The sequence below is a fragment of the Athene noctua genome, chromosome 26 (genome assembly GCF_965140245.1).
Source record: "Athene noctua chromosome 26, bAthNoc1.hap1.1, whole genome shotgun sequence".
In the NCBI taxonomy this organism is placed as follows: Eukaryota; Metazoa; Chordata; class Aves; order Strigiformes; family Strigidae; genus Athene; species Athene noctua.
Genome location: NC_134062.1, coordinates 6871671 through 6893557, shown reverse-complemented (window position 1 = coordinate 6893557; position 21887 = coordinate 6871671). Strand labels below are relative to the sequence as shown.

Below are 21887 nucleotides of genomic sequence, written 5' to 3'. Positions count from 1 at the left end.
ATCGCGCTCTCCCTCCTTCTCCCCACTTTTCCCAAATTCCTCGGTCCAGCCTGGAAGAGTTTCCCAACGCCGATGACTCTGCACACATGTGCTGCCTGTTAAATGTGCAGCTTCTGCCTTGCCCCCATCCTCCTTTTCTTTTTTTAGGGATTGCTGTTTGCGTGGTTTTGAAAACAAGAACGCAGCAGCCCCCACCCCCTAAAAACCTGACAGCCCCCCAGCCCCCAGCAGAAAGGGGAGCTCAGGGGAAGGGGAGGCCAAGGCGGTGTGGGGGTAGGGGGGGGCAGGGTGCCTGCCGTTTTCTTAAGGCACTGACAGACGCCTCTTTTCTCCCCCCCCCCGCCCCCAGGCAGCCCTTTCTGTGCAAAGCGGCGGTTTAAACCCCTCCCCGCTTTCCCTCCCGCCACCTCTCCCTGCGCTGCTCATTCAGAACAGATGATGCTCCCCATCACACGCAGCCCTCTCCGCGCCCTCCCCTCTGCCCCAGCCCTTTCAAAAGCCTCCTACCCCCGAGAATTCACCGTCACGGGAGGGAGCAGGAGCGAGGAAAGGCAGGCGTTCCGCAGGGAAAAGTAGCCCTGCAGGCACTGGGGGTGAGGGTCTGGAGCGCCCTGTGCGGGGGAGATCAGGGACCCCCTAGGGACAGTGCGCCCGCATCCTCTGTGCCGCCTAAATGTCTTCTAATACCAGGCGGAGGGAAGAAGGAAGGAGACAGCCCGGGGACCAGAAGACGACCCCAGCTCCCTGGTGATGGCATGGATCGGACACTTTTCCAGCAGCTACTTCGCCTACCTCTCAGTCCTGTCACCCTCCTGTACCCCCCAAGTGCCAAGGCACAAGACTGATGCAGAGCTGCTCTTAGCAAGTAAGTTACCTGATTTTATCTGGGTTTTTTTTTTTTTTTTTTCAGTTCATTTTTTCCTCTCCTCTGCTTGCAGAGGATCAGGAGCCCAGAAGGCAGGAGGACAAGCAGCTGCGGGGTCAGATGAAAGCCAGGTTTCTATCCCCAAACCTGCCAGGCTAGAGATGTGCTGTTGTCTAACTCGCCAGCTGCTGGGCAACTCTTTGGGAAGCCGGAGATTAGATGTTAATCTTGGGCAAAAGCACTGTCAGATCTAGTAAAGGTGTTATGCAGGAAAAGACATTAAAAATGGGGAACTGCTCGGATACCAGGTTAGTGGAGCTCACTGGAATACGATGGGCAGGGGGAGACTGATCAATAAGCAGCCCTGAAATGTGTGGAGTGACTCCATAATCCTCACCGAGAGTCAAAGACTAAATTATTTTATAATAAAGATACTTACTAGGCAGTTTAGGGTTTAAAGAGCCCTCGCTGTGTAGTCTCCAGATGATGAAGTGACATGTTCAGCCCTTGGACGGGACAGGCAATTCAGTGCATTGGGAATCCTTAGGGGTGTTCATGTCTCTGGGAGGTGAAAGTGTGACTAATTTTTTCACGAATGTCCTGTTAGAAAGGTGCCCGGAGTCCTCCTTTTTGTATTAGCACGTGCTGGTTGGGAGTAACTTGCTAACTTTTATACAGCATGTCTCCCACTTGGTTTTGACCTGAGAGTTTCAGGAACCATTTGAGAATTGGCAGAAACTGTCTCTGTGCCAAAAAGCTTACTGTCTGACTTTGGGGGATTCTGTAATCAAGCAGGTCCTTCCTCCTGCACCCTTGTAAGTAGACAGCTACCTTGGATTCATAGTGGAGTAGCTCAGAGGGAAACAAAACTGGCTTCTCTCACTAGTTCTTTGACCAATCCAACAGTATCTTCTACAGTTTGTGGGAAGTGTGTCTGGCAGTGTTCATGTTGGGGGAATTATTTCACTTCTGGGGTTCTGTTCTTGCCCCCACTGTTCCCACTCAGTTGGAGATAAGAGATCAGGATCATTTCTGGTTCCCATGAGAGAAAATTCTCCATCTCTGGAAGGTTCCAGCCCAATTACAGACTCTGAAAAAGGCAAACAGTTTTGGAGTCATGTTCTGAGACAAATCTCTGGACTCTTTTCTATAAGAGTCTCATTTTCTATTCCGTTTGGGTCAGGAGAGCCACTTGGACATTTGGGGTGAGCACTAGGACTTAACCAGCAGTTTGGTATTGGAGTCCCTCAGTTTGTCTCTCTGTGACTCATCGTCTCTTGTCTGCACAGTGGGTCCAACGTCACTGCTGAATGTCTGGGGCAGAAGGACCCTGCATTTGGTCAGGTCATCTTGGAACCGTTTGAGTGCAAGTTACTGGAGAAGTGTGAAGCAGTATTAACATCCTTCAATTTTATTGTATTTCATTTAATCTAGCTGCAAATTACGTAGTGATTCTCAGTTGTTATAATGCTGAAATATCTAAACAATGGGGAACAGGAACGTTAGTGGTCTTGGGGGCAAGATTTTCTCTTAGAACTGAGCTTCTGCTTTCCCCCGTATTCAGCGTGTGCTATGTGTAAACAGCCAGTAGCGGGAGAAACAGGAGTGTCTTATCAGGACAAAAGTGTCTCTTTTTCTTTGTTCAGTTGTGTTGGTTGAAAGTTAACGGTCAAATCTTCAATGACACCATAAGGTCCCCCTAAAAATAGAGTCCGGGGTAAAAGGACAGGGACAGGGAGGCTGCAGAGTGCCTCAGGCAAAGTCACTTAGGGATGGAAGGATCAAATTGGTTTATTTTCAAGCTTTATTTATTGGTAGGGAAAATATCACCTGACTGTTCAAAATTAAGAAAAACACCTAAGATCATAATATTGTGATTGCATCCTTTGCACACAGACTTTTTATGCTCAACTTCTTTAATTGAATTAAGTGTATATAAGGTAATTGCCTGAAAGTTACGGGGATTGTATCCTCCCATCCACCCTGTGCATTCAAACTGTAGTATATCAAGTAGCAGATACACCCTATGTCATGGAAACTCTACGTTCTCCAGTCTTTGTTCTATAACAAATTGTTATAGCCTGTACACTGGGGTCTTTATGATGTCTCATAAGGCATTTTCTTGTTTTCATCTTTTTCCTGGGAAAAAAACCCAAACCACCCTAGTCTCTATTCTCATTACAGTTTCGTTTCTTCACTCTTTTCTGCATTGGTCTGAAGTCAATATATTTAATGCAACTGCAAACTTGTGTTACATATGGGATTTTTTTATACTTTAATCCATAGCTAGGGGAAAAAAATCTATTTGAAACCTGTAGCTACCTGAGAGAACAGAAACATTATTTCTTGACATTAGAAATAATACTGTTAGGTTATTCATGCTGATAGATCAGGCTACGTAGGCTTTTCAGAGTAATCTTTAGACACACCTGAAGCAGACAAGGACTGTATTCGCTGCTGCTGGATTGGTGGAAGGGCAGAAGAGTGGTGCAGTGTTTACAGGCACTCGTTTAGGATTTTGGAAACTCTACATTTAATTCCCTGCCCAGCCACAGACTCCCAATGGGAGGGTGGAAGAAGCAAGTGTCTTTGTGGCTCATTTCCCCACCTTGAAATATGGGAAATAGAGCACTTTCTTCTTCCACAGATCTTAAAGAAATTAAATTTTAAAGCATGTGACACCTGTGTTGAACACTGTGAAACTTTTGGATACTCTGGGAAGACGGGGGTGGCACATTGCTCCCGCACAACTGACACTGAAAGGGCTCAGGGGTGTTAGAACCGTGCTCATCCAGCACTGCTGGGGAGAAGGATAGACTGGGAGGCAATTAGCAGATAAAAGTAAAGTGCAAATATCTCTAAGTTCTGTGTTTGTGTCAAATTAGCTTCCTACCCAAAGAGATTTTCTTACAAGGTATTTTCTTTTGAGAGACTGAACACCTTCTGTTTCAGTATTCCTGAGCCTAATGAACTCTAAGCAGACAGGCGCCGTCATCGGCCCAGCTCTGTAACAAGCACAAAGTCATCCTGCTTCGTTAGTAGCTGCCTCGTTAATCATCACTCACCTTTTTTTGTGTACTTGTGGGTGGGTGTCTCCTCTAGCCCCAGAGGAACCCCGTTGTACAATCGTGCCTGTCAGCATGTTAGAAAAGCAGTGCTGCGACTTAATGAAAACTCAGAGAGGAAATGAGAGGCATCTTCCTACTCCAGTGCTGAGTGAGATTACACTTTGAAAAGCAATTATTTGGATGAGGGAGCTTTTGAACCACATGTTTATTAGTGAAGTGCCACGGGTCTCCCTTCTTGTGCAGTTTCCTTGAACGTTTTGCCCTGGGTTTGAATAGCGTAACTCCTTCGCGTCGCTCCCTCCACCTGTGGATCTCCAAGCACTTGCCAAAGAGGCAGCCACCACAATCTCTCTTTGTAAGTCAGAAAAGTGAAAGATGACATGATTTGCACAAAATCTCCCTGCCTTTCTTTTTCTCACATGCATACGTATGCCTTGAAAGGTAATCTCCTGTTGGCATCGTTCAGTCTCAGTCGTACACAGGCAGAAAATAAAAGGATGATGGGAAAGGTTATCCCATAATTTCATTCCTTTGCAGCAGTGTAACCTAAAGGAGAGTATGTGCCCCAGAGGAATGTGGGGACAGAAACCTAGGCTCTGTTTTATGTAGTGTGGGCTAACAAACAGCAAAAGAACCAGGTCAAGTTTTTCAGTAATCACCTGTTTAATATTTACTGCCGTATTGCTTGCTTGTCAAGTAGTATAGGACTCTTTGGGAAAAGAGATGACAGAATTAAGTAGAATCCTGATTTGGGAAGGGGGGGGGGGGGTGTTTACTGAAGAACCATTGCTCATTTATCCTCATAATGCAGGAAAACACAGGCATTAGGTTGAAAACAAAAGTAAGTGCTTTTTTTTACACAAACTTGACAAGTTCATGTCTTCAAACTCCTCCTGCCTGCCAGTTTAGACCTCTCTGGAAGCAAATCCTATCCCCACAGAAACATGCATTTATTAAGCAAGATCAGCACTTATTTAAATTGGAAAAGTCACCGTGGTCAGCGGGGGAAAACGTTTTTTGCAGACTTCTCTTGGTTTACCTTCTGCAATGTCTTCAGCAGATTTCTATCCCGAAGATTTAGAGCTATCAGGAGGCACATCAGCTCTTTCAGGCAGGGCTTGTAGACAGCTCTGCAAAACAATACCTCCTGAAGATACGTAGCTAACCCCAGCTTGACTCTTCTTCAGCAAATCTAAGAGCCCTAAATGTCACCGCCTGCCCCGAGTCTGTCATCTGGGCAAAAGCCTAAGCAACAGCAAGTCTGATAAAAAGCCTCTTTGCGAGGTTGATAATGCACTGACTCACATCTCCCTTTGCAGTAGCCTGTCCAAAAGGAAAGCAGCTTTGTACAAAAGTGACATTTTTATTATCCTGGCTTCGTTTAACCAAAGATGGTAAATGCCAATGAAACAGGACGGTGCATGTGACTATAAGAGGCAATTTCATCTCACAGATCTCCTTGCTGGAGGGAGCAGTGATTTACAAACCGAAGCCTGAATCTCTGTGAGATGCTTGCACGTAATTACCATTATCTGGAGAAGATGTGTGTGCTTGATAGCAGTGGCAGTACATTATCAGTACATTATACAATGAAGGAGTTAACCAAATCCTTACATAGGTACAGTGCTCCTTTTACAGCATCTTCTCATTTGTGCTAAAGTTTCCCAGAGCAGATAAAATAACAAGGGAACGACAGCAAATTTCCTAGAAGATTCTTGTGCCTAGGATCTCGCAGACCAGTCATATCCATATCACAGATTTTACAGTTGGGGAATTAAGGCAGAGGGAAAAGCAGTGATTTTCTCAAAATTAAGAGAAAAAATACTGAAATAAATTGGAACAGAAAGCTGACTAGTCATCCAAACCTGTGCTCAGACTGCTACCCAACATTATTTCTTTTAAAGAATCGAATGCAGAGATTCATCTGCTTAATTGTTTTCAATAACCACATACTGAGGTTACACTTATACTACAATGGAAGAGTTTTAAGTTTAAATATTGAGGGAAACTGTAATGCCACTGAAGCTGTCAGTAAAGTTCATATACAGCAGGAATTCTTCTGCTTTAATGGACCACTTGTAAAGTGTTCCTGAAGGTTTCCAGAAAGATTTCACTTGACCTATTGTTAAAGATCAGCAGCATTAGAGAAGTGATGTTGCCAGTCCCTTGAGTGTTCTCCTTAAAGCAGGTTTCCCTGTGCTTTCATTAATGGGCAGTCCCTCTAGCCTGCCTCACCAGAGTGATATTTCTAGGGATTTAGGCTTTTTGATTGTTTTTATTCTAGCATGTTCTTTTTAATATCTTTCAAGATCCTTCTGGTCTTTTTGGTATGGATCTGAAATAGGAAACCTTACACTATAGATTATCTTGGAATTGATTGTTCTCTCTTGCATAGCATCCGTGTGAGCGAAACTCAGCTTCAAATACAACCTATAACAAAATTATCTTTAAAACAATTCTTTTAAAAATTGAAAACATGCAACACTTGGCTGTTTTGATATTTGTACACGCAGCTTGATCAAAAGCTTTTTAGTCCAAAAGGAGTCATTTTAGATTAATCATACAATGCAAAGATCAAAAGTAATATCCATAAGAAGGAAGCAAGGCGGATCTTCTCAGTACCTAATTCTCTTTTAGTCAGTGGATGGGATGTTTCTTTCCCTATTAAAGAGGAGAAAAAAAAATTGTGGGATTGTTCTGAGTCGCACTTGGCATATGCTGTCACATGTTGTGAGGTGAGGAACAATCTGCACCCTTATAATTCGACAGCATCTAGCAGAGCCTTTGCAGACCTGGGAATGGACTCTCACCATAGGGCAGCAGAGAGCCAGGCCAATGGCCCAGGAAATTCAAATTTGCAACAAGTAGTGGAAAATGGCTGAAGATGTACCTAAAAATACCGTGAGCCAGCCCTCAGGAGTCCTGCCTTCAGAAGTGAAGGGAATAGAGGGGTTAATATTCTGCCCAAATCCTTGGTGTTGCAGTTTGAGGAAGTGAAGAGCACAGTGCTGGGGTTATCTGTCCCACATCCAGGATCATATGCAGTGGGGGTAGCAAACCTAATTCCTCCTAATTTACCACCCCAGCATCATTAACCCCTATTATTTACCCCGTCCTGTGGCTGCACTGGCTCAGCCCTGGCCCAAACCCTTCAAACCAGGCAAATGTGCCAGCACGAGCAGCTTTGGGACGGCGCTGTGGACAGATGGCCGGGCTCCCTGGTGAGCAGAGCCAGCGGGTACGGTTCCAGCAGCGGGCTCTGGCTGCTTCGTTGGAGTAATGATTGATGGTGACTTATACAAGGGCTAAGAGTAATTCTTTGCTGTTAACCAGACTTGGCTACAGCAGAATGGAAGTGGAAATTTGTTGCTTCATTTATTCATCCTGCCTCTGCTTCCTTCCCGCCCACCCTTTGTGCTTTTTAATACCGAAAAGATGAAGCTACTTTGCTCGATCTTAAAATTGTCTTTCCCAAGATACTCTTAATTGTATCTCTACACCTTTCCTCATTCAGAGGCGCATAAGAAGATTAAAGATAGAGGGAGCAGTAATAGATTTAGTTAGGTTTTAATAGGATTTGCAGGGGACAATGCAGAGAATGAACACCATAGAAAATATTGCTACTCTATCTTTGATATCCCTAAGGCTTCTTAGGTAGTCTTTCACAGAGATTTCGTCTGTGCCCTGCACTCAGACTCTCATTTTTCAATAGATCACGTGTGGGGTTTTTTTCACAGAGTATCTAGCCATCTCAGTAAAAGGGACGTTATATTATAACCTCCAGATATCACTGCAGCCATCGTTTTGTATTACTTATTTGTACCTTGTTAAGCACAGTTTTGCATGTCATCAGTGGGCTTTTTAATAGCTGTCTGTCACGTTTCTAAAAGTGTCCGGCATTTTTGTTTAATGCCAGATGAAGTAAAGGGGTGGGTTCTGATGTATCTGACTAGCAGTAGGCCTGGATTCATCACACCTTCTGACACGTAATTCAAGATGCTAAACTAAAAGCTAAATTTTAATTTAAAATTAAACTTCACATTTGGAGCCCAGGCTCGCAGAATAATTTGTGGATGGGGTGTGTATTTCCAGAAGGTGATTCAGCACTCCTGAAATCTGAATTATCCCTGGAGGTACCTTTCTCTGCTGACTCTAAGGGAAACCTTCATGCATAATTTAGACTTATGTGAGATTTAGGTAGACAGTGGCACTCAGCATTTTCTGTTAATTTCTATGGTTTCTCTTGGTACGTACCCAAAACCTGAGACATAAAACTCCAGTCCCTCTTGAAAATACTTGTTGGTGTATCTTTACTTTGCTCCTTGTTGTGATCTCAAGCAAACTTTGGGTTTAAAAAAATGAAAAAAAGAAAAAAAAACCCAACAAAACCACCACAGCTGTAAAAAGGTTTACCTCTTTCATGACTCCCAGACCATGCTCATCACCATATTTTCTGAGGTTCCAGTAGTGCATTAAGCAAAGTGACTGGCAGCTGGTTCATGTCTGAAGAGACTGTGTAGTATGAATCAGTATTTAACATCGAGTTCAATGCAGCATTATATTTAGCAAGCGGCTGTTGTGAGAGAAGAGCCGAAGCCTTTCAAAGTGTTTCCCAAAACAATACTAAGAGGAAAGACATGGCCTTAGCGAAAAGCTTTCCTGATGTCCAATCAGCTTGCATCCAGCCCTGTACCAGCACGGGGCCAAGCGTGTCAGTGTAACATTAATATTTGCAATGTTTATTGACTGGGTCTGTTGTAATGGTTCAGAGAGTAAACAAAATGCCTTTTGTCTCAGCTCTTTTCCTCCTACCTTAAAATTTATTTCTTTGTTCTCCTCCAGCCCAGCCATGGCCGGAGATTCTAGGATCTTCATGAACCAGGACATGGACATCGGAGTTACATCCAGAGAGCCTAAGAAGATTCCCAAACAGGCTCGGGATGATGTCCCCATTGCCACGGACCGAACCCGCCTCATTTCAGCAGAAGGTAAGAAGCCACGTCAGCGTTACATGGAGAAGAGTGGCAAGTGCAACGTGCACCATGGAAATGTCCAAGAAACCTATCGATACCTTAGTGACCTCTTCACTACGCTGGTGGACCTCAAGTGGCGTTTTAACCTTCTTGTCTTCACTATGGTCTATACCATCACTTGGTTGTTTTTTGGGTTCATATGGTGGCTCATTGCCTATATCCGGGGAGACCTGGACCATCTTGAAGATGAGAACTGGATCCCCTGTGTTGAAAACCTCAGTGGATTTGTTTCTGCATTTCTGTTTTCTATCGAGACTGAGACAACAATTGGGTATGGCTATAGGGTCATAACGGAGAAGTGCCCGGAGGGCATCGTACTGCTTCTCATCCAGGCTATTCTGGGCTCCATCGTCAATGCGTTCATGGTGGGATGCATGTTTGTCAAGATCAGCCAACCAAAGAAGAGAGCTGAAACCCTCATGTTTTCTAACAACGCAGTGATTTCCATGAGGGATGAGAAGCTCTGTCTCATGTTCCGGGTTGGAGACCTTCGCAATTCCCACATTGTTGAGGCTTCCATTAGAGCCAAACTGATTAAGTCCAAACAGACCAAAGAAGGAGAGTTTATCCCATTGAACCAAACAGACATCAACGTGGGATTTGACACTGGAGATGACAGATTGTTCCTGGTGTCACCTCTTATCATCTCACATGAAATCAATGAGAAAAGCCCCTTCTGGGAGATGTCCCGCACCCAACTGGAAAAGGAGGAGTTTGAAATTGTGGTCATCCTGGAAGGAATGGTGGAAGCAACAGGTAAGGACTTGTCAAAAATCAGTCACAATTTTAAGGAGGGAAGGGGAAAAATGGAGTGCAGTTTGGCATTAAGATTTCACTGTCAGTGTCACCTGGACTGAAAACATGTTGGGATCTGTCCTTCTCTAGTGACTGATTCAGGTGGGGTATTGTGGTCTGAGATAACTAGCAATTAAAAGATGGGTCCTTTAGCTCATGTTGTAGTGTTTCACACCCTTTTCATAAGTCCAGGAGTCAGACCAAGGGTTTAGTCGAGGAGTTGTCCATAATCACTTAGAACTGATCCATGGGAAAAAGGAATGAACTAAAGGAATTCATGAGGTCTCTTGTGGTCCTCTTTCCTGTGATCAAAATTCATGGTGCAAATCTTTTTCCATTTCTCCTCTTTATTAAAAATTGGCTGTAACTGTGCTATTTTAGGTATTGCTGTAGTGTTGCTTTTTAATGGAGCCTATGAAGGAAGTGCCCAAGTATTACTATATCCCATAAAACAGCATGTGCTGAAACTGAATGACTTGCACATGATGCAGGACATATATTTTCAAAAGGAGCTCAAAGAGGAAAAATACAGAAACTGCTTTTGTGACTCTTGCAACCCAGCAGCTGTTTAACAGCTTAAAACAATGCTGTGTAATGGGTAGATTAGGAGATATACTCAGCTGATTCCCAATTTCCTCCTATGGGTGTATTTGTGGCAGGCGATGAAAGAAGTCTGCGTCCATATATAATAAATCTGGAAAAGTTGTGTGCCTCAGCTTTCCAACGTGTAGAACAGGGAGGTGGCGGTGTGCTGAGCAACAAGCTGAGCGAATGGATGGCCACTGAGGCCACCGGGCTCCTTTCCACAGTTGGGGTGCAGTTTATCTCCCAAGGGTCTGGCTGGGGTGGAGGATGCTTTTACTCTTCCCTTTACACTAAAAGACATGGCACCATGAGGTCATTTTACCACTTGCAGCTAACTCATTTATTCTAGGCTTTGAGGAGGAGCTGGCAGGCTCTGTCTGCTGTGCTTCCAGCACATCAGGCTGGTTTAAGCACCCCGAGATGCTGACGCTCCCTTCAGGCAGGCTTTCTGAGTCCGGGCTTGGCAGCATGCCCTGGTCGAATCAGACCTTTAAGGGGAATGGGGCTGCAGGCAGCACTGAGGAGAGAATTGCTATCTAGGGAAGTGGAAACATAGAGTCAGAGATGCAAAAAAGCTTTTATAAGTAGTTTTGCCCTTTGGTGTTTAAAGATTTTAGTTATGAGATGGCACCGTGAACCCAAGTTTTTTTCTGTTGACGGTGTTTGGATTTTTTTTTCCATCCTGACGAGGCATGGGTTGTGTCTGAAACACCAGCAAGGGTTTTCAGCTTGATATGAGTGCTCAGTGGTATCAGCACCATGTGTCACAGATTCTGGCCCTTGCTCACTACTGATACTGTCCTTGTTAGACTCCTAACAACCAGATGTAAGGGGAAACAGTCTCTCCAATTCCTGCATCCCAGACCTTCCCTCTTAAACAGCTCTCTAGAGAGCTAATTCTGCTTCCCAGTACCTCCCCTTAGTCATTAGGTGAACAGCACTAGCCGACTTTTCCAAACAGAGCTAATGGGAGGTTACATATAGGTTGCACTGTACCTGGGTTGGAGCACTGAATTGTAGAAGTAGAATTCATTTGGCCTTGCTCAGCAAATAGTCTTTCCCAGCAGAGTATTGTAGAGATGTGGCAAAAGGGGTGGGTGGAAAAGACTATCAAAGGCAAAGATTTGTAATGGAAGCTTATTTTGTAGCCTAAATATTTAGTAGATATTAGAACCTCCTAATCTGAGCATGGAGTGCAGTTCCTTGTTTGTCTAAAGCCTCTTTCCCCATCACACAGTGACACTATCAAATTTGAACAGCGACTGCACTGCCTTGCTTTTAGGAAAGCTCAGCCTCTTCTAGATATGTGTGAGAGGAAGTCATTGTCAATAACAACCTCAAAATTAAAAGCATAGCATAGGAATAGCATTGCTTTACAAATGGGCTCCTCTCCCAGAGGGATTGTACAGGCCACTGTGTAATGATATTAAGGAGCCTACATCTGTGGAAATGAATTATTCTGGTCTCAGGCTATGAAATTCCAAAACTAGAGCTAGAATAGCCAGTTTGTATTGAACTTAGAGCAGAGCGGACCTCAGATGGTGCTGTTATCTGATTCAGAGGCTGAGATGGTTTTCTGAATGATGTATGGTAACGGGGGGGGGGGGGGTGTGGGGGGGTGTGCCAATGAGAGTGTCTTGCAGAAGCACTGTGTTTGTGCTTTCCTGCTTTGTAATGCTGATAAAGCAGTTTGGGGGATATTAATCCCTACCTCCATACCTTCAAATTTGCTCCAAGCAAATTCTTCAGGTTCCTTTCTCCCTATTGGATTGTTCAAGCCCCATCTGCTTTCGGGAATGATCATTGACTTGCAGCGTGACTTTTATTAAACCATGACAGTGTTACAACCTGGTCAGGTTCAGGGCAGTATAAAAATGCAACAGACCATTTGTTCCCTTAGTAACCCCTGTGAAAAATAAGGAGCCACCATCGCAGTGTTTAGAGGTACAACTGGTCAACGTACATAGCCCTGTTCATGCCGCACAAGAGACGAGCGGGTCCTACGTGTTGTCTCAGAGATGGCTCAGCTCTGCTGTTGTTGTCAGGAGTAAAAATTAATGGAAACTTATTCCATCTTTATAGACAACAACAAATCCTACTGTGAATGCATCCTGCACTGGTGGGGAAAAGACAGCTCTATTCTTTTCATAAGGTATTTCAAAAGCAGGTCAAAACGGCGATTGTCAGTGCACAAATGACTTAAGAAATTTAAGCGCGAGGCCTTGATTAAAAGAGTGAATGTTTTTCACTGAAAATTTGGGACAGCAGTTTTATAACTACTTCCAATAGCTTTAACCAACCACACACATATTACGAACATAATGTATTGTCTCCTCTCAAACACGCAACTCTGTCAGTAAATGTACTGACATTTACGTTTAATTCTGATCCAGTGGAAGGCAAAGATGGTAATTAGTTTCAAATGAAAAGTGTAGAATAGATTCTGAAGAGTTGAAACACTTCAAGTCATTGTGTGTTGTGTTTTGTTTTGTTTTGTTTTGTTTTTTTTACAAAAGAAAACACTAGTGTTTAAAACAAATGTTTTTGTTTTCAAGTTAACTTGAATTTCCTAAACACTTCAAGTTGGGCTTTTTACAAAGTGAAACATTGTGTTTTAAACCCATGTTTTTGTTTTCAAATTGACTTGAATTTTTAAAAGGATAAATGACAATACACTGAAGAATAGCAACACGCAAGCCTAAAATGCAATGGTTTTATTTTCCTAAAAAAAGAAAATAGAGATGGCTGTATTCTAGTGAGAGCTCTCAGGGACCCACAGCTGCTCTACTAACCAACCCACGATGCCAGTTGCAGCAGAAAGTCCGCTGACACGTGTCTTCCCAATCAATATTTTAGGGTGGTTGAGGCACTGTGACTCCAGGAGAGGTTAAAAAATGCTAAAGGGAGACTAAGTTTCTGGTCAGATCTGCTGTGATCAGTGCTGAGTGAAATGACCACTGTAAAGAGAAGATCGATAGAGGTGACAAGTGTTCTGACTTCCAGTGCTGCTTCGTGGGCATCTTGAAAGCAGCAGCATCACTCACAGTGCCTGCTTAATGAATTGGGCACAGAGATGACTGCAGGGAATTAATTCTCTTTTGCCTTATCACTTGTCAAGATTAGCTGGTCCAAATTTGACCTGCAATAAAAGGGAAGAAAATGAAGGTGGAAAATCTGCAAAGTGAATACATTTTTGCTTTCACTGCCTTTCTGCTTCCCACACTGGCAACAAAAAATTAGACCCATCCCGTTGGCTGATGTTGGCCAAACCTCTCGCCCTTCCCCTCCTGACTGTGAATTGAATGCTGGAATGTAGAAGAGCAGTGGAGGTTCAGACCCCCCTTCCATGTGCATGCAGAGCCAGATGGGTTATGATAAAGAATTTGGCTGATTCAATCAGAGAACATTGAAGAGTCCAATTTTTATTTTTTTTTTTCTGTAAACCATCACTCCATGTGATGACGCAGTCTGCATACCCTACCAGACTTTCTAGCAGATAAGTTGAAGGGGTTCTCTCTTCCAGCTTGAGCCTCCTGCTGTTATTTGCTGACAATTAACCAAAACCTGATTTATCAGTAGGTGTCCTGCAAACCTCACTCTGTCTCTCCAGTGTCCAGCATTGCTATTGTCTGGGCATAGAGATAGCAGTGCTTGTTACTTTAGCCTTGGTCCTCACTGGTTTTCATTACCTCTTTTTCCCAGTGCCATTAAATAAGCCACGAGAGATAGTCCAGATGCCTGATTAGTCCAGTCACTAAATTAAGTTTTAATAAACTCTTAGGGAAGGATAGGCATATATATTTCTGGCTTCGAGTCTGTGTGATAAAATAATTTACCTCATCCTGTCCCTGTGAGAGTGCAGACAAACTGCAGGGTTTTTGCACCTCCATTTATCCACCTTTACAGAGGGCATAGTAAAATTTCCTGGCTGTAAATGTAGGACCAAAATTCCTGGCTGTAAATGTAGGACCAAAAGAAGTAGTCACAAATAAGATGTCCTGAAATCAGTCATGATTTTCATGGGATAACAAAGGAAGGGTGCAATTACTAAATGGAGTTTTCATGCATTCATCATCTGGTTTGGTTTGTCGTCTTGTTCTGGTTTGCATTTTGCATATAAATAAGTTTCCTACAAGAAGAACCTTGCAGAGCCGTTACAGAAACTGCTTCTATAACTATAGGGAAGAGACTGACGTCTCAAGTCATTCTTTTCATGTGCCGAATTGTCCCCCAGAGGTAGATGTTGGCAGGCCCAGTCATCTCAGGTGCCTCTGCAATCACTACAGATACCTCTGCAAGGGGCCTGACGTTACGTGCTGTGAGCTTGGTGCTCAGGTCCTGCCTGGTAGAGACGTGGCAATTGAATTTAAGATCTTTAAATCATAAGGTCCTTTTTCTTTTTCCATTTCCAGTGCCTAGGAGCTTTCAGATGCCTGAAGAGCATTCAGATAAATTAAAATCCTATTACTCTCCTCTGGCGTAAAAATCAAAGTGAGTCAAGCCCAGACGTGTCCTCCTCTAAAGGAGACAAGCACAAATAATTGGAGCACCATGCTCCTACCTTCTAATATTCCTTTTCAAGTTGGTGGAATATTGACTTTTTGGAGGTTACAGTGTTCTTCGGTCTAATTAATGCAAAGGGACTAATAAATTTTATAACTATCCAAATGCTGATGTTAATCTGAAGACATGTATTGCTTAATTAGATTGATAGAACTTAAAATTTTTATAACTACTCCTTGCCATCCTAACGGAGATCAGTCTGTCACTGTACTTCTGAATCCATCAGTTCTCCCTCTGTGCTCTTGTAGTGTAGGTGGAGCTCAGCTCAAGGAGCAGAGGATGTATTAGGCAGGTTTAGTGAAACCAGTACAAAGGAAGAAGTCACCCCACATGCAACAGCGTATGAAAACAAGGACAGAGAAATCCCTTCCAGCAATATCTGTGTCTGAACTGCGGAGAGAGCCTAGCAAGTATGGCAAACATACAGTCAGCATCCACATGACATTTTGCCAGCAGATAATCACTGAGCTCTGTGGCATTTAAATGAGGAGAGTTAATTTTAGGCTGATGAAAAGTTGTCTTGGCAGCCCCAGGGGTTGGGATATCTCTACCCACTGGGGAAGTTCAGGTCATGTAGCAGTACTGAAAGATTCAACTCTACTGTTGATGTGATCAGATTGAAGCCTGTGGCAGTTTCTTGGGGTGGTTAGATCATGCTTTGTGGTGCCCTTGCCCCCTCCCATTAAACTGCCAGTAAAGGTACTGGGGGTGACGGTATGTTTGATGAAAATATACATCTTCCAGTGGTTGAAGAGAGACTGCTGGTGCATCTCTGGCTAACCAAACCGCTGCAGATGCGGTTAGATGTGACCTGTGATAATGAAGTTTGTTTTTAACCGGTAACCTAAGGGTATACAAGACCTGGAAATCGGGAGCAATCTCCACTTTTCCTAGCAGTGTGGCAGAGCCAGCAGCATCTGCTCCAGTTGAATAATCGGGGGCACCGCAAGCAGTGAAACGTTCCAAAATCTGCAACTCCCATTGAGTCTGCTGCAGAAAACCCAGGCACTGTATGAGGGAGCCATCAAATAACTGCTTTTTGTCAGCACGTATTAACGTTCCTTTGTCTTTGATAAAATGTAAGCTGCTTGATCCCAACTGATTTTGATGACAGAAAAGTGCCTTATTGGTAGGGTTCCCTGACACCTATTTTACACACCAGTCTTTCCTCAGCGACTCTGTTCTCGAATGTAATGAAACACCTGGTTTAATACGAATAGCAATATATCCTCTATCTTTTCATCTACTGGAAACCAGAAACAAACCATTTAGGAAGGCATCTATGGCTGCCTTAAACAGGAACATGCACAAACGCTGTTATTGATCCGTGATGTAGTGACTCCAGACAACAGAAAAAGAGTCTGCTTTTTAGGATTCTGCTATAATGAAATTATCATTAAAACTCTATGAAATGTTTATTGCAGAACTTGAAACCAGGAGACAGTCCTCTGGTCTCCAGCTTTCTAAAAGGTCTGGAACCGGTTCCAGCTTTATTGAAAACTTGATGCATCTGCTTATAACTTTGTACAAACTTTTTTTCTGCTTTCAATTAAAATTGACTTTTGTTTGCAACTGAAAGCTAAACTGCTGAATTAAGAGATGAGAAAGCTGTAACTAAAACTTGAAAGCTGAAGATTTCACATATCATTTCACATTTTCCACAACTGACAGACTGTACAAATTTATATTAAGCATACTTTTTCATTTTTAAGCCAGATTGTTCAGAAGAAAATTAAACTTCTAATGGTCTTACTATCCAGAAAGTACGACACACACACACTTGAAAAATTTGTGAAAATGACTTTGTTTTAGATAAATTTTGAAGCACATCTACTTAGACTGACAAAAGGAAAATGAGGATATTCTTTTGGCATGAAGCTTATTTAAGTGAAACACTCAGGTCACCACGTACAACTTCTCTATAACTGTACCAAATATCTGTGACATTTAAACCCAACATGTGTAGTTATATCTACTTCAAGAAAAGGATTAACAGCCTTTACCGGGGCCATAAATACTACAATTATTTTTGCAAGAAATTCTGAGAGTTTGAAATCTCCCTCAATTTCCTGAGCTCTCCAAAATGTCGATGCTTCAGGGGTTGCACACGACAGGGCTGCTGCAGTGAAGTAGAATGGCAGTGGGAAGGTTGGTGTGGTACTTGTGGTTCACTACACCCAGGATGTCCCACGGACTTGGATAAGCAAGTTTCATGAAATGAAACCGCTGATTTTTGCCGAGAGCCCACAGCCAGCTATGAAAGACCTTAGTCTAGCAAATTACTTTAGCCCAATGTGGCAAGCTGAAACTTGGATACTCAGAGCACAGAGGGCACGGTGGCACATTGCAGGCAAGTGGAAAGTGGCTGCATCTATGTGCTCTTAATAAAAGTAAGGTTTATTGTTTCCACACCTCTTCTGTCATCTTTTTGCAGTTACAGAGGCAATAATTAGCTAGGGACCTTACAGATGCATTAATTAACCAGGCTGGAGAGCACAGGGCAGCCTGCAAAGCAGGCACTTAATGGAATTTGAAGCAGAGACAATGCTGTTGTTTACTGGGTAATGTAGGAGTTGCCAAGCAGTATGTCCCCATGCAATTAAAACACCACTGCACATGTGCTAAAAAGGAATATTTGAATGGGATTATGAAGCAATTACAAGTTGTCTTATTGTGCTGGCTCTGTGTACCCCTGGGGTTACAGAAAGCAGCTACTGCAGGAAGCTGTCAGTGTGCAGTATTTGATTGCTGAAAGCTTTCTATTGTTCCTTCCTTAATTGAATCCTTACAGCAGGAGATAACTGTGATTGCGTCTCTGGAGTTCAGGTTCACTGTCAGGTACTCCCCCCCAGGGAAGGAGCTATTTCAGGCCCTGATTATAAGGCAGGAGTTCCCTTAGGATGCCTCAGGCCCCCACATTTAGCAGGGACACCCCATCCTGGCCCTGGGGACTTCTGCACGAAGCCTTCATGCAGCACTTGGAAGGCGGTGATCAGAACCAGCCGGTTCATTCGCAGGACAGAATCCTGTGAGCCTGGGCACTCTCCTCTCCTGCTCCCTTTCCTGGGCTTTGAAAGCACTCGGAGCTTGGAGGAGGCACTTGAATTCCTTTGTCATTTCGGGCTCTGTCTAAAGGAAAAGGAGATACTTTATTTTCCCTGCCTCCTTCCCCTGCACGCGCATGCTGCTGGTTGTCTCGCAGTCTGGGAGCATCAGAAAATGGGAATAGCCCTGCAGCTCTGCATTACTGACCCTCAGAACAGCCGGTAATAAAAGCCCTTGCCCAGGGAGGTCAACAACGACACGGCTCTCCTGAGAAAAACCGTCGCAGGACTCAGAAATTAGCAGCACTCCATGAGCTGCCCGGGCGTTGAGCTGCGCTCCGCTAGACGATACGAGGGAGTGAGGATTAACCAGTCCTCACCTCGAGGGCTGAGGAGTCAGGGCAGGTGATGCTGCACGTCGAAGTGTCACTGTCTAGCCAGGAGTGGTCTCCGTGCTGGTTTTTCACTTGTAAAGCAAAAGTTGAGAGTTTTCTGAACAGATGCTGTACCTCCATAGAGCTTCTCCTTAAGGCAAAAAGACTTGGGGTAATTTTCTTCTTCCATTATTGTGTTTTTCATAGCAGCCTCTGCACGTCCCAGCTCCTTCCAGCCCAGGAAGCAGGCAGGCTAGAACACTATGACTAGCTCTGTACTCGTTGTTCCTGCCCAGAAGCAAATACTCCTGCAGATCTTCTTGGGGGGAAAAACTGGCTTTTCAGTCTAGGGTACAGAACTGGAAATTTCTCAGGGTTGTATGTGTCACCATCCCTCTTTTTCCCTTTCAAGAACCAAAAGCAACTAACATACTCCTGGCCCAATAGCTTTAAACTAAGGAAAGCAATAAGAGACAAGTAAAGCTTTCCAGAGAGCTTGCTTGTGTGGGTGTCTTTTAATGGACTGTAGCAATTATGAGAACAAAGTAGTCGTCTTTTCACAAAGGTCCCCTTTTTTTTTTTTAAGGAAAGTTTTCTGATTACTCTGAGATTTCAGTCACTTAATTGAGCTCATGTGATACGAATACATCATACGCTCTTCCCTGAAGCATCTGACACCAATGTTTTTCCCCCTATGCATTGCTTTAGATTTCTGTTTGTGTGCTTTGGGCTGTAGGATTTAGACTTGGAAGTATCGGCCAGGAACTGAATCAAGTGCATGTTTTGAATGTATTCCAGTCAGGCCTATCTCTCACCCTCCAAAAGAGAACAGTGGGAGGACTTTGTCAGGTCAGGATTTCCAAATTTCACCAGAATTAATTCCAAAGTTGTAACATAATTAGGACAAACAGAAAACAAATATTTGAAAGAGAAGTCAGCTTTGACATTGGCAGGTGAATCCAACAGAATTTATTCTCAGTTATGCCAGTGCTGAACACTTATCCCTGCTCTGCAAAGCTTCTCTTTAAACTTCTTCAAAGTAAATAAATAAACTCTGATCCTTGGGACTGAGAAGCAGCTTGACAAATACCAGTTTCATATTGCCCACGATTCATTCAATTCTCAGTCCATTAAGACATGGGAGTTCAACAAGTTTATGAGCTGGACTTCTTGTTGTTGTGGGGTTTGGCTCTGCCAACCCAATGCAGCTGGACTGAACCCTCCAGAGGTATTTAAAAGCCAGCTTGCCATGTAAATCTCTGAGAGTTGTGACCCTCTCTGCCTTTTGAGCTATACATCTTTGGTGTCTTGACCTAAGTGCAAGAGAGATTTGCTGATACTGCCGCAGATGAATGGGGCCAGACACAGTGGGAGAGCAGAGCAGTGGTTTGTTCTGCTTAGGGGCCGTGTGGGTCAGGATTTGAGGTGCCCTGGCAGGGTTGGGTGTCATTGTAGCACAATTCACCAGAAGTGCTGTTAGTATCAGCCGCGCAAGCAACCCCTCAGCAGAGCAATGTGAGGACAGAGAGAAGCTGATTAGTGGTACCAGACTTCAAACCCATAAGCACAATGTTGAGGAAACGGTCTGAAGATATGGCGATGAATCCATCCCTTTCCCTTTGGGTGCTTCAGCTTTTTCATGGTAAAGGCTTTTGTGAGGCTTATTAAGCAAAGACTTTTTCTCTGTCCCAGAGCGATCAGATATGGAGATAACATGAAAGTGCTCTTAAATGAAAGAAGTGGTTGGGTGAGCATGTAAGGAAGCTTTGCATTTAACACCCCTCTGTTTCTACCCAGGGATGACCTGCCAGGCTCGCAGCTCCTACATGGACACCGAGGTGCTGTGGGGACATCGCTTCACTCCCGTCCTCACCCTGGAGAAGGATTTTTACGAAGTCGACTATAACAGCTTCCACAGCACTTACGAGACCAACACCCCGGTGTGCTGTGCCAAAGAGCTGGCCGAGTCTCGCCGGGAAGGCCAGCTCCTCGGCCACCTCTCCAGTGCCACCCTCCTGGGTGGAGGCAGAGACGCAGAGACAACAAAAGAGGAAGAAGAAGAAGAGGAAGAAGAAGAAGAGGAGGAGGAAGAAGGCAGGGAGCCAGCAGGACTGAACGGAGCCAATGGGACAGCAGGAGAGGTGAGAGAAGATCTGCCTGTATAACACCTGAACGGCTGGACAGGAGATACCCACAAACCTGGGAGACTGTGGCCTGGCGAGTCAGGAACTGACTGAGAGTCAGAGAAATGGGATTTATGTCCAGATCTCTGCTGCCTGCTGCTTGATCCTGGCAAGTCACTGCACAGCACTGTGCCTCAGTTTCCCTCCCCTTTTATCTGTACAGTGAGGTTCTGAGCTTTGCACTTGTCTGCAAAGTATTTTGATCTCTGTGGACAAGGCTCACTAAATATGATCACTTCTAAAATTGAAATTCACACCACTGGTTGTTTCAAAAGATGTTCGTTGGATGTTCAGAACTCTTCCCCCTGGAGAGGGTATTTAAAAATTCAGAATGTACAATCTCAGTATGAAGAATGTGGTTTCATACCTTCACTTAATTCATGAGTCAATGTATTGTAGACATTGTTACTGCTAAATTAAAAGAAGAGGAAAAAAACTGGTATGTAGTGAAGTGCTTTGCCTTGATGATTTTTACAAATAGATTTTAGCACTTTCCTCCAGGATTACAGTTGTTGTGAATTATTTCCTGCGAAATGTCTGATATTAACAGGACAACTTTCCCTGCAAACCTTTAGCATGTTTACCCAATGTTTTTGACTGTCTTCTCAAACTGAAGTGCTATCTCTGTGTACTCTTTTCATGGAATCTCTGACACGTTTCATAGGCTGTCCATGATCAGAGAAAGTTTAGATCTTGCCCCAGTGAAGGTTGGTTTGGTTTGGTTTTGGTTTTTTTTTTTTTTTCCTGGATGTCCCAGTTTCAGCTCCAGTTGATGATTTAAAATGAAGTAAGTAGCCATCCGGGAGTTCTGAAATTTCAGACAGGGTCCCTGGAGTAGGTGGACTGGGTAAGAAACAGTTTGCATAATTTTTTGCTCTTCTGTAAAGTATGTGTTTAAAATAAAGGGTTAGATGCTGATGTTCCTGTAGCTAATGGGAACATGCACTGACACAACCAGCCAACCTGCCAGTAACTTCTTCAAGTGTTTTAGGCACGCTTTGTCCCACAGCTCAACAAAGATTGCTATTCCTGTGAAGCACCAAATTAACAATTTTGGTCTTTACAAAGAGGAAGGCATAGAATCATACTTACCCAAAGGGGATTGTCACATCCAGAGCAAGGGGTGAAGAGAAATAGCCTGTGAGATGAAAAATTTCCAGAAATACAAACAGCACAGAAAAAAAAATTGGCCTTTTTGGGGAAAATCTCTTTCCTTACCCTCCAAAATTTGGTGAAAAAATAAGATACCCACAGATTACTTTTTTATCAAAATGGAACTTTATTTCTTGAATAATATATAATATGAAAGAGTTGTTTTACCTAGAGGAAGGACTGTATGCATATCTGTGAAATATACTGCAGTAGGGATGGACTGAG

General features: G+C 43.7%; 1 protein-coding gene across 1 annotated transcript; it reads left to right on the top strand.

The window, feature by feature from the left end:
- The first annotated feature begins 444 nt into the window (after positions 1–444).
- On the top strand, positions 445–20921 carry KCNJ5 (potassium inwardly rectifying channel subfamily J member 5). Its single transcript, XM_074927387.1, has 3 exons — positions 445–865; positions 8776–9722; positions 20125–20921. Exons 2-3 carry the CDS (start codon positions 8783–8785, stop codon positions 20490–20492), a joined length of 1308 nt encoding a protein of 435 aa, XP_074783488.1. The 5' UTR covers positions 445–865; positions 8776–8782; the 3' UTR covers positions 20493–20921.
- The last annotated feature ends 966 nt before the right edge of the window (positions 20922–21887 follow it).